Here is a 16,949-nt window from a genome sequence, read left to right on the forward strand (position 1 = left end):
TTGAAAGCACAGGTGTTGTACTGATGTTTATTTGATCCTGTGTAGAACAGCAGAACTTGATACAGAATCAATCCATTCGTTAATAACCCCCACCCAAAATGGCTTTTGAGTTAAACCTCCCCAGATGCATTCAAATTAACCCAACTGACCATTCTGGTGGGAAAACATCTGGGTTGTCCGCTCAAGAAGAGTTATCGCCCTTCATCGGTTCCGAGAGTCCTGATAGGCCATCGCGGTTCCACGTGACCTCGAAGCGCGAAGCCGATTCGTCAGATTCTGCCATGCCGGGCGCTCGGTGGAGACGGGCTGGAAAAGGCGCGCGTTTCCCGGGGTAACGGGCCGCAAGGGGCAACGGAAGAAATATTCCCCAAACGACGAGATGTAAAGCCACCGAATTCTTATATATTTTACAGTTGTAAGTAATTTACGACAGAAACGCGTCGTGTTTTAACGTTTATTATCCATCTAAAACTATTTTTGGGGCTGAAGAGAAATAAGCAAGTGGAGGCCAATTTTATTCCTGATCCTGTTTTTTAAAATTTAAAATGATTTATTAATTTGGTTTTTTTTTGAATCGATGGTCCTTGTTCCCAGACTTGAAACAAAACAAAACCCTTGGCCTAGTTTGCAGCCTTTGGATCAAGGTAAACCTGGTGCCTTTAACTCTCAGAGTCCTTTACAGGAATTTGCAGTACAGGGTTGATAAAGTGAATCCTCTACAAATTGTTGTCATTCTGAGGGATCCACTACCGTTTCTTGCAGTCAGGTGAATCCTATGACTTGGGATTTAAACTTCTGAAAAAAGAATTTTGCACTAAGAATGCAGACAGAATAATTGGTGTTTGGACTGATTGCAGGTGATAAATCTCATTGAAGGATTCAGATGGCATTGTTATGGAGAAAAATGTATTTTAATGAAATGAAAAAGAATAACTTGCATCTATAAACACCTCATAACATCTCAAAGCACTCATACAATGAATTATGTTGACTGGTCACTTGCTATGTAGGCAAATGCACATGATGAATGACCAATTATTGTATTTTTGGTGGTGTTGGAAGAGGAAGTAATGTTGGCCAGGATACTCAGCTCTTCTTCAAATAATGGGATCCTTAACACCCACCTGAACCGCCAGACATCCGCTTGGTTTAACATCCAAGAGGCAACGGCTCCAACAATTCAGTACTCCCTCAGAACTGTACTGAAATAGTAGTCTAGTTTATTCTCTGAAATCCTGGAGGGAGGCTTGAACCCACAGCCGTCCGACTCTGAGGTGAGAGTGCTGCCAACTGAACTAAGCTGATATGAAATGCCAAAGGTGTGAAACATTGCCAAATTAGTTGGGGATTCAGAGGGCTTTAGACTCCCCCCCCCCCCCCCCCCCCCGAGGCTTTGGTTGTCACAAACCCTTAATTTATTCATATTCGTACACAAAATAGTCCAGTAAGCTAATAAGATCAGTGTATGAGCTGTGCTTCAAACCCCACATTACTTCTACTCCCTTCTCCATAATCACTTGACTCCATTTTCGATCTCACTGCTGTCACTCTTATCCACACCTTTGTCACCTTCAGGTTTGACTTCTGTATCGCTTCCCTTTCTGGCCTCCCAAACTTCCACCCCACATAAACTCCTACTGACTCAGAACCCTTGCCAGCTGGATTCTATCCGTGCTCCATCTCAATGGCCCAGAAATTGTTGGAATGGCGCTTCTCAAGGTGAACGACGTGAATTGGACTTTTTTACTTACCCTTCAGGTCACACTATATTTGTGCTGCAAATTGCTGAAAATGCGAATTGATAATGGCGCACCAATGTTAACATCCCATCTGGGACCTCATGATCGTCGTGCCCATTGGTCTATCTCTACCCAATGAAATTTAAGGATAGAGAAAGAAACAGCGAACAACAGAGAAGGAAATAGGGTGAATTAGAGTGAAATTAGATACAGAAAAAGGGAAAGAAAGAGTGGAATAAGAGAGAAAGGAAAAGTAAGAATTTTTTTAAAAGAACAAGCAGAAGAAGAGGACATTGTAACCCAGTTATATTTGGGAATTGTTGTATTGGTCCTTGAGATGTTAATAATGAGTGAATGGCAGAGTACACTGTATCCCAAAATTATTTTCTGAAAGAAATCTATCTAATTTGCATTTCCGAGTGTCAAAACAGCTTTGCATCCTGAGAATTATTGCCTTCCGACAGTAACAGGAATGTGGATGGCAAGACTGTCACAAAAGTACTGCCAAGACTTTTTAAAAAGTTTAAAAAACCTCCACTTCACTACCTGCTGAAGTGAGACTCCACAGCTTCATTTGTCCCCTTACTGGGCTTCCAAGGTTGAGTTTTATGTCAGGCCCATATATCCCATCATTATGACATGAATTATCAGCCCTAAATGGCAGCGGCGAGATTAATTCGCATTTACAGTGCAAATACAGCAATTTCATCGAGTTACATCGAAGCTACAGCACAGAAACAGACCATTCGGCTTCGGCCCAACTGGTCTACGTCGGCGTTTATGCTCCACATGAGTCTCCTCCCTCTCACTTCATGTAACCCTATCAGGATACCCTTCCATTCCTTTCTCCTTCATGTGTTTATCTAGCTTCCCCTTAAATGCAACTATGCTATTTGCCTCAACTACTCCTTGTGGTAGCGCGTTCCACATTCTTACCACCCTTTGGGTAAAAAAGTTTCTCCTGAATTCCCTATTGGATTTATTAGCGACTATTTTATATTTATGACCTCCAGTTTTGGACTCCCCCATAAGTAGAAACATTCTCTGTACGTCACCCCTATCAAAGCCTATCGTTATTTTAAAGACCTCTATCAGGTCACTCCTCAGCCTTCTCTTTTCTAGAGAAAAGAGTCCTAGCCTGTTCAGCCTTTCCTGATCAGGATATCCTCTCAGTGCCTTTCATGGCATTAAATTAATTTCAGTGGAGAGGCTCACAGCGAGGTTGCAATCTTTTCGGTTTTGTCGAGGCTAATGGCGGAGCGGCACAAATCGCCCAGCAATTTGTGGAGAATCGGAACTCATGGCGTATCTCTTCTTTGCCACAAATTGCTGGATTTTTTGAGAACTAATAATGGCGGGCGCCGTTAATTGGCTATTATTTTCCCAGCAATTTCTGGGCCGTTCGGGCATTGCACCTGTCCTTGCCGGCCTCCACTTTTCAGAAATGATGGTCAGTTGGAAGGTTTGTATTAGCAAATCAAAAAGTGGACAGGGGTTTGAGATCATGCCTTCAGTTCTGAGATCTGCTTTGCCGATGATGAAAATTGAAAACCGTAAATGGGAAAGCGAGTCCAGGGAGCAGGACTTTAGATTCCCTGATGGTCTAGTGGTTAGAATTCGGCGTTCTCACTACCATGGCCTGGAGTTCGATTCCCGGTCAGGAAACATGACTTTCTCGGTGCTGTCTGAACAACAACAATCAAAGTCCCCCTACTGAGTGCAAAGCTCGCTTTGGATCAACCCTAGCCTCATTTTAAAAAAAATATTTTTAGATAGGTATGGTAGCCTAATGTTATTGGTACTGGACTGGTAACCTAGAGACAATGGATTCAAATTCTACAATGATGAGTTATGAAACTGAAATATGCATGATGGGCCGAATGCCCTCCATCTATGCTGTTTCATACTATGATACTATGACTGTGTATATTGACTGACCTTCTGGATCTTAGGCTGAGAACTCCGTATCCCCAGCCAGCATGGTGGTTTTCCAGGATTAGGCACCTCTCTGGTTGGAATTAAGTCATGGCTCCTGCTGTTCCCAATGGAGTTGTTGCATGAAGCATTCAGCTGCAACTCATGGCTGATATCATGGAGTGGTTTAGTGGAGAGGCCAGCCTGATTGGAGGACCTCCCTGCAAGTCGTAAAATCTATATTTTTGAATCAGATCCTTGCCGATAAATTATTTTTCTTTACATAAAATGGGGGAGTACTTTGAAATAAATTTACTCCGCCTAGACTTTCCCCATTTCCAAGGTGTCAGCCGTGGCTCAGTGGCAGCACTCTAGCCTCTGACTCGGAAGGTTGTGGGCTCAAGCCCCACTCTAGTGACTTGAGCACATAACCCAGGCTGACATTTCAGTTCAGAACTGAGGGAGCGTTGCACTGCTGGAGGTGCTCGATTTCGGATGAGATGTTAAAACCGAGGCCCTGTCTGGCTTCTCAGGTGGACGAAAAAGATCCCATGGCACTGTTTCAAAGAATAGCAGAGGAGTTCCCCTGGTGTCCTGGCCAATATTTATTCCTCAGCCATCATTGCTAAAAAAAACATGACCAGATAAATTATCTGGTCATGTATCTCATTACTGTTTGTGGGACTTTGCTGAACACAAATTGGATGCTGTTATCCTACGTTACAACAGTAACTACACTTCAAAAAGTAACTCATTGGCTGTAAAGTATTTTGTGATGTCCTGAGGTTGTGAAAGACGTTATATAAATACAAGTCCATCCTTCATTCCCTTTATTAAGTAGTGCCTCCATACCATGATGTTAGGAATGTGAATTTTGTAATAATATAGACAAAAGGCTGCAGTCCTGTGCCTATATGCCAAGAATGAATTCAACACACAGTCAAAACGCTTGAAGTTTTATTAAAAGTTAAATATTACATATATACTCATGACAAACACTGAGATTACAAAGGATGCTTTGCCGCAGAAGATATACACATTACAGTGGGGTGAGTTCAACCCTCCTGATGACTCCCTTCTTCATCTTCCACCCTTTGTGATTATGATCCCACTTCCTTCATACTGTTTCTAAGCTGTGCTAATCCATAGCCTTTTGCATACTCTACCCACTTTCGCTAGCATCCCACATAAAAATGTCCTAGGTCTATATGTTCCCAAAGCGCACAAAACTCGTGAAGTACCTACTGTCAGCCTTAAATTGTCCCAGGTCGGATATGGTGTAGTTATACGCAGAGTCAATCTCCTTGGACTCTGCCTCAACAATGTGCCATTTTCCATACCAGTTTCTCTGAATGAGATTGCCATTTTGAGTCAGTTTTGTGCCATTGGCCTGTGCCCTGTAGAAACTGGATTAAGAATGACCATTTCAGATATGACACTTACACCCAGCAGACGGAGAATGCTTTTACCCAAATCTCTGAGGTAATTTTGTTATATAAAGGTGATCATTTTTCTTTTAAAAAGGTAGAAGCCGATTCTTTGAATGAATAAATAAGTAATATTTCTTTTCGACTTTTTAGTTCCAATAGACATCTTACGAAGAATATCTTACATAAAAATATGCCCTTAATTAATACACAACATTATTTGGATTGTTACAGACAAAGCCAGATGGACAACTCAGTGCTGAGTCCTTGCACACTACTTTTTCAGACACAATGACGCACAGAGAGACAGACCGGAGCAACGTAGTCAAGCAGTTTTCATCCCTCTCTAAACCAAGTGGCCTGGTGAGTATTTACCAGACCCATTTCTCATTCCCAAACATGTAACGTGGTGCCCAAGGGATATATTTTTTCTTTTTTTCTCCTCACATCCTCCAATTTTCTTCACTCCTCCTGAAGGTGCAGTTTTTTGATTCCATGAATGCTGACAACCGTCCAGTATCTTGCTCAAGTGGGCATTCTTCATGTGTACATCTAGACAATGGGTGTTGAACGTCCATATGGCTATGTGGTGCACCACAGCTCTACCCATTCTTGTCCTCCCCCGACATGCACACTTTCCAGCAGGAATCACAGAGTACCGATCGGAGCAGCAGCCCTGTCTGATTTTCCCTCCAGTCCAAAGGCACTGAGGCCAATTGTAGTACAATCACCCTGCTGAGATCAAAATCCTGGAACTCCCTTCCTAACAGCACTGTGGGAGAACCGTCACCGCACGGACTGCAGCAGTTCAAGAAGGCGGCTCACCACCACCTTCTCGAGGGCAATTAGGGATGGGCAATAAATGCTGGCCTCGCCAGCGACGCCCACATCCCATGAACGAATGAGGAAAAAAAAAGATCAGTTAAATTAGCATAGACTGCATCCATGCACTTGTATACTTTGTCAAATAGCCTGGCAATCTCACTTTCTAGGCTCACACATAAAGAATAGCCACCAAGGAGAGGGACTGGAGAATAACTAGAGGCCATGGAGCTATATCCAGTGAAGAATCAGTGCCTGCAAGAGATGGGAGGGGGTGGGGGAGTGAGAAAATTTGCAGGGGAAGGGGATTTTATCACTTCTATATTTTAACTTTATTGGGTCTTTTTGTTTAAACAGTACATCTTAACAATGATATCAGGGGTACTGGTTTGGGAAGTACTGTTGTGCAAAGGAGCTGAATTAACCTGTATGGTTAATGCTGAAAAACCGTTAAGTTAATGGCTATAACAATGGGAACCAGCTCCCTCCCACTGTCTCAGTATTTCCCCCCTTATCAGTGCTCAGCGTTACTGTCTAATTGCTAGTTCAGTTTCTTTACACTGTCAGAGTCAGTGACTCCTGCCAAACAGCATCTTGTGATAGCCAATATGGGGCAGTTTTTTATGTCTTTGTAAAGGTGCCAATAGCTTTCATCTTGAAGCTTGTGCAACAAAAAAGCTGATGTGGACAATTTCTGACAGGTATAAAATGGCACCATTCTCAAAATTGTCACAGAAATGGCTATTAATCTTATTCAGTGGAGACATCCAATTAATCGTAACTGCACTACATTTTCTGTACGCAGAAGTGACCGGCGCACATGTTGGAGCTCAGCATTGGTATAAACAGACTGCATAACACAGCAAATGGTATATGGAGGTAGTACACAAGCCATACAGTACAGTTTATCTGTCCTCCTTGAATCTAGGTTCAATGTTGAAATGTTCCTCCTCAAACTCATTGTCCCCCAACAAAGGAATACCAATGATGAAGCTTTGTACATTGTGACTGTTGCCTGGGATATTTTCTTCCAGACACTATCACCTAGAATGCTGTGCCTTGAATGCAGAAATTCATAACCAGTCAACCATTACTGCAGAATTTGTGAGCCATTGGACCCACAGTACAATTTCTAGGTGTTTCTGTGTTCTCAGCAACTACCAAAGAAAATTTGTCTTGTTACAAGGTACTCATATGCCATCAGCAGTGGTTGCACAGCATGCCAAGTAATAACAGCAGCTGCATTTTATGTAAGACTCCTTATGTAGAATAATGCCTCAGAGGACTTTACAAATGAAAGGGGATCATAATGAGGAAGAGAAGGAATTTGGAGAGCACTGAAGATGCAGTTGAAGAGAGGTTTTTTGAGGAGGTTTTTGAAGACACAAAGAGATGGCAAGTCAAGGTGGTCTTGGAAGAGAATTTCAGAAGGTAGGGGTGCAGTGGCTAAAATATCGACGTTAGAATGTGGAGTGAAAGAAGCGGGAAGTGAGCAGTAATCCAGAGTTAAAAGAACAGAGGATGCGGGCGCGACACTGAACTCCATGCTTCCAACAGTGTCAGATCCAATTTTTCAATAGTCCCAAGAGTGCAAGTCGAAGGCACGGAAGATGTAGACTCATCCTATTGGTCCTCTAACATGAAGCAGTGATAGACAAGCCAAGTTAAAAGAGGAGAATGGGTTCAAAGGTTGCTGGTGTGCACTTGACTGTTATGCTGTCCCAGAGCCCTAGTACAGGATGCAACCATCTTCAGCCAGAAGTGCCGAGTGGATGATCCATCTCAGCCTCCTCCCGATATCCCCACCATCACAGAAGCCAGTCTTCAGCCAATTCGATTCACTCCACGTGATATCAAGAAACAGCTGAGTGCACTGGATACAGCAAAGGCTATGGGCCCTGACAACATCCCAGCTGTAGTGCTGAAGACTTGTGCTCCAGAACTAGCTGCGCCTCTAGCCAAGCTGTTCCAGTACAGCGACAACACTGGCATCTACCCGACAATGTGGAAAATTGCCCAGGTATGTCCTGTCCACAAAAAGCAGGACAAATCCAATCCGGCCAATTACCGCCCCATCAGTCTACTCTCAATCATCAGTAAAGTGATGGAAGGTGTCATCGACAGTGCTATCAAGCGGCACTTACTCACCAATAACCTGCTCAGCAATGCTCAGTTTGGCTCCAGACCTCATTACAGCCTTGGTCCAAACATGGACAAAAAAGCTGAATTCCAGAAGTGAGGTGAGAGTGACTGCCCTTGACATCAAGGCAGCATTTGACAGAGTGTGGCACCAAGGAGCCCTAGTAAAATTGAAGTCAATGGGAATCAGGGGGAAAACTCTCCAGTGGCTGGAGTCATACCCAACACAAAGGAAGATGGTAGTGGTTGTTGGAGGCCAATCATCTCAGCCCCAGGACATTGCTGCAGGAGTTCCTCAGGGCAGTGTCCTAGGCCCAACCGTCTTCAGCTGATTCATCAATGACCTTCCCTCCATCATAAGGTCAGAAATGGGGATGTTCGCTGATGATTGCACAGTGTTCAGTTCCATTTGCAACCCCTCAAATAATGAAGCAGTCCGAGCCTGCATGCAGCAAGACCTGGACACCATCCAGGCTTGGGCTCATAAGTGGCAAGTAACATTCGCGCCAGATAAGTGCCAGGCAATGACCATCTCCAACAAGAGAGAGTCTTACCACCTCCCCTTGACATTCAACGGAATTACCATCGCCGAATCCCCCACCATCAAGATCCTGGGGGTCACCGTTGACCAGAAACTTAACTGGACCAGCCATATAAATACTGTGGCTACGAGAGCAGGTCAAAGGCTGGGTATTCTGTGGCGAGTGACTCACCTCCTGACTCCCCAAATCCTTTCCACCATCTACAAGGCACAAGCCAGGAGTGTGATGGAATACTCTCCACTTGATTGGATGAGTGCAGCTCCAACAACACTCAAGAAGCTCGACACTATCCAAGATAAAGCAGCCCGCTTGATTGGCACCCCATCCACCACCCTAAACATTCACTCCCTTCACCACCGGCGCACTGTGGCTGCAGTGTGTACCATCCACAGGATGCACTGCAGCAACTCGCCAAGGCTTCTTTGACAGCTCCTCCCAAACCCGCGATCTCTACCACCTAGTAGGACAAGGGCAGCAGGCACATGTGAACAACACCACCTGCACGTTCCCCTCCAAGTCACACACCATCCCGACTTGGAAATATATCGCCGTTCCTTCATTGTCGCTGGGTCAAATTCCTGGAACTCCCTTCCTAACAGCACTGTGGGAGAACCGTCACCACACGGACTGCAGCGGTTCAAGAAGGCTGCTCACCACCACCTTCTCAAGGACAATTAGGGATGGGCAATAAATGCCGGCCTCGCCAGCGACGCCCACATCCCATGAACGAATAAAAAAAAAGTGCCTGCAGTTGTCTCTGGCTACAAACTTTTATGCCCCTTATATACAAAACAGTCAGTCTTTTACCATGTTTTTGAAAAAAGTTAAAGCGCTTAAGGAAGATGCTGGAAGCCATTATAAGAGATGTGATTTATGATCTGAGTGTTTGGCAGTTTTTAGGGAATTCTAGAATAGCTTTAGGAAACAGAGGTTCTGCCTTACTAACCTGATTAAGTTCTTTGACCAAATTGGTGGATAATGGCACGTCAGTAATTGTTATATTTGAGATATAGGAACTATTTCCACTGGAGCAGAGGAAACTAAGAATAGATTTAATAAGGGGTTTTGATAGGATGAATAGGGGAAGACTAATGCCTCCGGTTAGGGAGTTAGTGATGAGGGATCATCAATTTAAAGTTGTCGCTAAGAATGTCAGAAGGTTAGGAGAAATTTCTTCAAGTAAACAGTTTTTGGAGCTTTGCCAGCGGGAGAGATTAAGGCAGGCTGCAAATATTTATCTAATTTCCTTTTTTTAATAAACAGCAGAGAAAGACACAAGACTATAGGGAGAGAGGGCAGGACAATGGGATAAGTTTCGGCTTGCTTTCGCAAAGAGCCGACACAGAAATGATGGGCTGATTGACCTCCTTCTGTGCAGTAAACTTCTGTGGTTTTATGAGTTACACGGGTTTCCTTGAACTTTTCTTGCTTGCCTGAAGGGAAGGGAGAAGAATATTCCAGAGTTTTTCCTAGATTAGAGTCAGGTCTTTTTCTCTTTTTTTTGTATCTCCCAGGAGATTGTGCGGATCAATGGTGTACGTGCCATTATCATATCTGGATGGGATGAGCATGATGGACCAGATGTTTGTAGTTGTCAATTTCTAATAATTATAAAACTATTTTTTGCTTCTAAACCAGGACAGTGAAATTGAAAGCACCTCGTTGGATAGTCCAATTTCCAGCAAGCAGAACATAGGGCTGACAAATGAAAAAACCTCTGGACTCCAGGTATGGAAAGTTCAAGCACTGATGATTAATAACCTGTTGTGGCATTTTGACTGCTTCTGACTCATTTTATTCATTATAACCCTCTTGCAAATGGGTACGAATGAAGTGTAGCCATTGTTGCTTTGTTGGCAAATACAGCAGCCAATTTGTGCACATCAAGGCTCCACAAACAGCAGTGAGATGAACCAGTTAATCTGTGTTGGTTGAGGAATGAGTGTTGGCCAGGAGAACACTGACTAGTGCTATTTGCATCCATCTCGAGACAGATGAGGCCTCAGTTTAATATCTCATCTGAAAGACAGCGTCTCCAGCAATCCCTCAGTTTTTTTTTCAAAAAATATACTTTATTCATAAAATTTGCAGCAGTACATACAAAACAGTTGTCATATCACTTTCCAAACGTACACAATACAGATTATACAATTTGCAGGTTACGTTAAGTGCAGTACAATGAACACATTGGACATCATTGCAGTTCATGACACTCTAGGGTGTCTCATTGCATCATACTCAACACAGATTATTGCTTACAGATTCATTTCTGGTCCATTTCAGATTCATTACAGGTACATTACAGCAATTTGAATTTTACATTCTGCCCGAGGGGGTTTTTCCCTGATTGCAGCCCCTCGGTTTACAATGGCGGGAAGGCTCTAAACGGTTGCCTTTCCCCACAGGGCCTTTGCGGCGGCCGCACCCATCCTCAGTGCATCCCTCAGCACGTAGTCCTGGACCTTGGAATGTGCCAGTCTGCAACACTCGGTCGAGGACAGCTCCTTGTGCTGGAAGACCAGCAAGTTTCGGGCAGACCAAAGGGCGTCTTTCACCGAGTTGATGGTCTTCCAGCAGCAGCCGATGTCCGTCTCAGTGTGCGTCCCCGGGAACAGCCCGTAGAGCACAGAAACCTGTGTTACAGAACTGCTCGGGACGAACCTGGACAGATACCACTGCATCTCTCTCCAGACCTTCTTTGCAAAGGCACATTCCATAAGGAGATGGGTGACGGTCTCGTCTCCACCGCAGCCTCCTCTGGGACAGCGCGCGGTGGCGCTGAGAGCCCGGGAGTGCATGAAGGATCTGACGGGAAGGGCCCTTCTCACCACCAGCCAAGCTAGGTCTTGGTGCTTGTTTGAAAGCTCTGGCGATGAGGCGTTCTGCCAAATGACATTGACAGTCTGCTCGGGGAACCAACCGACAGGATCCACCATCTCCTTTTCCCGCAGGGTCTCGAGGACGTTACGTGCGGACCACTTGCTGATCGCCTTGTGGTCAAAGGTGTTTTCCTGCACAAACCTTTCCACGAAGGACAGGTGGGGCGGAACGGTCCAACTGGACGGAGCGTTCCGTGGCAGCGTGGCCAGGCCCATCCTTCTCAACACCGGGGACAGGTAGAACCTCAGCACGTAGTGACACTTTGTGTTTGCGTACTGAGGGTCTATGCACAGCTTGATGCAGCCGCACACAAAGGTGGCCATCAGGATAAGGGCCACGTTGGGCACGCCTTTCCCCCCTTTCTCTGGAGATTTGTACATCGTGACCCTGCGGACACGGTCCATTTTTGATCTCCAGACAAAGTGGAAGATGGCTCGGGTGACTGTCGCAGCGCAGGAGCGAGGAATGGGCCAGACCTGCGCCACGTACAGCAACACCGAGAGCACCTCGCACCTGATGACCAGGTTCCTGCCCACGATCGAGAGGGATCGTTGATGCCACAGTCCCAGTTTCTGCTTAACCTTGGAGATACGCTCCTCCCAGTTTTTGGTGCACGCCCCGGCCCCCCCAAACCAGATCCCCAGCACCTTCAGGTAATCCGACCTGACGGTGAAGGGGACAAAGGATCGGTCGGTCCAGTTCCCAAAGAACATGGCCTCGCTCTTGCTACGATTTACCCTGGCCCCCGAGGCCACTTCGAACTGGTCGCAGATGCTCATCAATCTGCGGACCGACAGCTGATCCGAGCAAAAGACGGCGACGTCATCCATGTACAGGGAGGCCTTGACCTGAGTGCCTCCGCTGCCTGGGATCGTCACCCCTCTTATGCCCGCATCCCTCCTGATGGACTCGGCAAAGGGTTCGATGCAACACACGAACAAGACGGAGGAGAGAGGACAGCCCTGCCTGACTCCAGATTTGATCCAGCAATCCCTCAGTACTGTATGAAATAAGAGCCTATATAATATGCCTCTGGAGTAGGGCTAGAATCCATGACCTTCTGACCCAGAGGCAAGAGTGCTACTAATGAGCTGTGGTGACACTTTGTTTAACTGGAGTTAATTGAGTGCTAATTTGTAGTGATGTGTTTTTAAAAGAAATAACTTTTAAAAATTACATTTATCTTTGAGAACTAGGTTTGATTTCAGCCCAGACTGATAGAATGAAAGTATCCTTTTGTAAGAATTCTCTGTAAATTAAACTTGGGCAATTTGAATCTATTTCCTAGTTGGCAGGAGCCGATAACACAAGACTACCCCTAACTTGGTACTAAATTTGCAATCTCACTCAGGTTACTGGTTGGGTTAGAAACTGGAAAAATGCCAGATTGATGCTCTTCTGAGTATGGGACTATAGCACATTGGTGGAAGATTTCAGTGTGTTCTATGTAGCAAAGTCATAAACCCGTTCTTTACAAGTGGGTTTATGATATCATTACACATAACATACTAAGAAAATCTCCTGTAGTTGGGATAAAGTTGAGGGAATTTTACTCAGTATCTTACAGTGTACTATATCTGATTTGAGAGGGCACATTGTTGACATTTGATGCCTGAAATGGCAAGAATTCTCCAGCACCAAGATTAATCATCTCGGATGAGCAGAAAATTAACCAGAAAAAAAGGAACAGTGAGGCCTTGAATTTATTTATGAATAAATATAGTGTCCATGACTAAAGTATGTAGACATCACAAAAATAGTTGCTGTCCAAACTGAAATGAGTTAACAGAGGAAGTTGGAAATAAGAAGTACTCGGAGTAGAAATGCTGAGCCAGGCAGGTTTGGGTTTGTGAGGGATTGAGCCACTCTTTGTTAAGAAGAAGTCTTTCTTTTCCCACTGAGATACAATAAGCCTGGGTATATAACCAATGCAGTGTTTTGGTTAAGAGTCATACAATAATACTGGTGTGTATAATGGGAGGAACTGATATTGGGGGATGTTGATTTTCATTTTTTAAAAGTGATTAATTTAGTGATTTTTACTTTCAAAAACTAAAAGAGGCTTGTGATGGGGATTATTATGGCATTCCTGTCTGTGATTGCTTTTAGGGAAGTTCTGTTGATTCAAGCCCCTGGGACAGTGAAGAAGAGGGGCTTTCTAAGCTTAATGAGGTTAATGAGCAGACGAGGTAAGAATGTTATGTAATGTTTAGATGAGCTGGTAAGATGCAAATAAATACAGATAAACAGTGCTGAGTAGGGAACATGTGTATATCCATTTGTTTTTTATTTGCCATTTTGCTTCCCTCTCTTCCCCGAAGCTGCTGACTCCTGGGGTTGGTTCCGTGGATATTGGCATACTTGGTATCTGCCTCAAGTACCCATTCTTCATCTGTGATTCTGAACTGTTGAGTATCAGTAGTCTATTCAGGTGTGAGAGGGCATCACAGCCAGGCTCAATCCTGTCCTCACCTGATGTGCACTTTCCAGCAGGAGCCTCTGCATAGTGATCAGGAGTGGAAATCCTGACTGATTATTCCTCTCCCTATCCTGGGGCACTGAGGCAAATTATAGTGCACAGATTGCTGCCCAATTGAGATCAGCTAGCTCCACAAATATTGGGGATTGAAGCTAGAACTGTACCACAGACTTGGTATTTAGTACCACACTGGACAATGCCGTTACCCATTAGGCCATCGGGGAGCATATGTGTATCTTTACTGAGCCCAACAGCCCAAGGGGCAGGGTGCAATCCCAAATACTGTTTTGGGTGAAGAGTAAATTTCCACTCTACGTTGTGATTATCTTGATGCTGATAACTCTGGGGACCTACGCTTATGAGACATAACAAGAATCCTTCTGGATGAAATAATAATGACATTATATATAATCCTTTTTAGAACTGGAGAACTATGGTCTAAAGCAGATGATATTCACTGTTTACCCTGATGCAGTATTTTGACATCTCATGGTCCTCATCAGACATAGCCTTTGTTGTTGATGTGTTACATAAACACTAATCCAACCACATCACATGTGTAGCCTATGGGTATATTGTTTTCTATGGTGATAGTGCTAGTGGAATTGAGTGGTGTAATTGGTTAGAACAGGATGTCCAAGGTTTTGTCCTTGTGAACTGCAGAGTTGTATACCATGGAGCCTTGAGGCTGAATATATAAAGTTTAAATCCATATTCCCATTAGTTTGTATGTAGCTCAAATTGCTGATACTAACAGATCTTGGTCTTCTGATTTATGATTTGTATCCCTTTCCAAACACCAAGTACCACCAAACAGATCTTTTTTTTTATTCGTTCATGGAATGTGGGCGTTGCTGGCGAGGCCGGCATTTATTGCCCATCCCTAATTGCCCTTGAGAAGGTGGTGGTGAGCCGCCTTCTTGAACCGCTGCAGTCCGTGTGGTGACGGTTCTCCCACAGTGCTGTTAGGAAGGGAGTTCCAGGATTTTGACCCAGCGACGATGAAGGAACGGCGATATATTTCCAAGTCGGGATGGTGTGTGACTTGGAGGGGAACGTGCAGGTGGTGTTGTTCCCATGTGCCTGCTGCTCTTGTCCTTCCAGGTGGTAGAGGTCGCGAGTTTGGGAGGAGTTGTCGAAGAAGCCTTGGCGAGTTGCTGCAGTGCATCCTGTGGATGGTACACACTGCAGCCACTGTAGCCACTGTGCGCCACTGGTGAAGGGAGTGAATGTTTAGGGTGGTGGATGGGGTGCCAATCAAGCGGGCTGCTTTGTCCTGGATGGTGTCGAGCTTCTTGAGTGTTGTTGGAGCTGCACTCATCCAAGCAAGTGGAGAGTATTCCATCACACGCCTGACATGTGCCTTGTAGATGGTGGAAAGGCTTTGGGGAGTCAGGAGGTGAGTCACTCGCCATGGAATACCCAGCCTCTGACCTGCTCTCATAGCCACAGTATTTATATGGCTGGTCCAGTTAAGTTTCTGGTCAATGGTGACCCCCAGGATGTTGATGGTGGGGGATTCGGCGATGGTAGTGCCGTTGAATGTCAAGGGGAGGTGGTTAGACTCTCTCTTGTTGGAGATGGTCATTGCCTGGCACTTGTCTGGCACGAATGTTACTTGCCACTTATGAGCCCAAGCCTGGATGTTGTCCAGGTCTTGCTGCATGCGGGCTCGGACTGCTTCATTATTTGAGGGGTTGCGAATGGAACTGAACACTGTGCAATCATCAGCGAGCATCCCCATTTCTGACCTTATAGAATCATAGAATCATAGAAGTTACAACATGGAAACAGGCCCTTCGGCCCAACATGTCCATGTCGCCCAGTTTATACCACTAAGCTAGTCCCAATTGCCTGCACTTGGCCCATATCCCTCGATACCCATCTTCCCCATGTAACTGTCCAAATGCTTTTTAAAAGACAAAATTGTACCCGCCTCTACTACTGCCTCTGGCAGCTCGTTCCAGACACTCACCACCCTTTGAGTGAAAAAATTGCCCCTCTGGATCCTTTTGTATCTCTCCCCTCTCACCTTAAATCTGTGCCCCCTCGTTATAGACTCCCCTACCTTTGGGAAAAGATTTTGACTATCGACCTTATCTATGCCCCTCATTATTTTATAGACTTCTATAAGATCACCCCTTAACCTCCTACTCTCCAGGGAATAAAGTCCCAGTCTGTCTAACCTCTCCCTGTAAGTCAAACCATCAAGTCCCGGTAGCATCCTAGTAAATCTTTTCTGCACTCTTTCTAGTTTAATAATATCCTTTCTATAATAGGGTGACCAGAACTGTACACAGTACTCCAAGTGTGGCCTCACCAATGCCCTGTACAACTTCAACAAGACATCCCAACTCCTGCATTCAATGTTCTGACCAATGAAACCAAGCATGCTGAATGCCTTCTTCACCACCCTATCCACCTGTGACTCCACTTTCAAGGAGCTATGAATCTGTACTCCTAGATCTCTTTGTTCTATAACTCTCCCCAACGCCCTACCATTAACGGAGTAGGTCCTGGCCCGATTCGATCTACCAAAATGCATCACCTCACATTTATCTAAATTAAACTCCATCTGCCATTCATCGGCCCACTGGCCCAATTTATCAAGATCCCGTTGCAATCCTAGATAACCTTCTTCACTGTCCACAATGCCACCAATCTTGGTGTCATCTGCAAACTTACTAACCATGCTTCCTAAATTCTCATCCAAATCATTAATATAAATAACAAATAACAGCGGACCCAGCACCGATCCCTGAGGCACACCGCTGGACACAGGCATCCAGTTTGAAAAACAACCCTCGACAACCACCCTCTGTCTTCTGTCGTCAAGCCAATTTTGTATCCAATTGGCTACCTCACCTTGGATCCCATGAGATTTAACCTTATGTAACAACCTACCATGCGGTACCTTGTCAAATGCTTTGCTGAAGTCCATGTAGACCACGTCTACTGCACAGCCCTCATCTATCTTCTTGGTTACCCCTTCAAAAAACTCAATCAA

At 44.9% G+C, this 16,949-nt stretch overlaps 1 protein-coding gene across 3 annotated transcripts in view; it reads left to right on the top strand.

Moving 5' to 3' along the window:
- The first annotated feature begins 291 nt into the window (after positions 1-291).
- LOC137341770 (uncharacterized) overlaps positions 292-16,949 on the top strand; it is a 63,317-nt gene continuing 46,659 nt past the window's right edge. The window contains exons 1-4 of one of the 3 annotated variants that reach the window (XM_068005258.1): positions 292-415; positions 5,315-5,443; positions 10,222-10,311; positions 13,573-13,652. In XM_068005258.1, coding sequence (XP_067861359.1) covers positions 5,372-5,443; positions 10,222-10,311; positions 13,573-13,652 — 242 coding nt within the window. In that variant the 5' untranslated portion in view covers positions 292-415; positions 5,315-5,371. Of the gene's footprint in view, positions 416-5,314; positions 5,444-10,221; positions 10,312-13,572; positions 13,653-16,949 lie in introns of those variants that run through there. The other 2 variants (XM_068005261.1, XM_068005259.1) reach the window with 2 other exon arrangements.

The sequence above is a fragment of the Heptranchias perlo genome, chromosome 24 (genome assembly GCF_035084215.1).
Source record: "Heptranchias perlo isolate sHepPer1 chromosome 24, sHepPer1.hap1, whole genome shotgun sequence".
In the NCBI taxonomy this organism is placed as follows: domain Eukaryota; kingdom Metazoa; phylum Chordata; class Chondrichthyes; order Hexanchiformes; family Hexanchidae; genus Heptranchias; species Heptranchias perlo.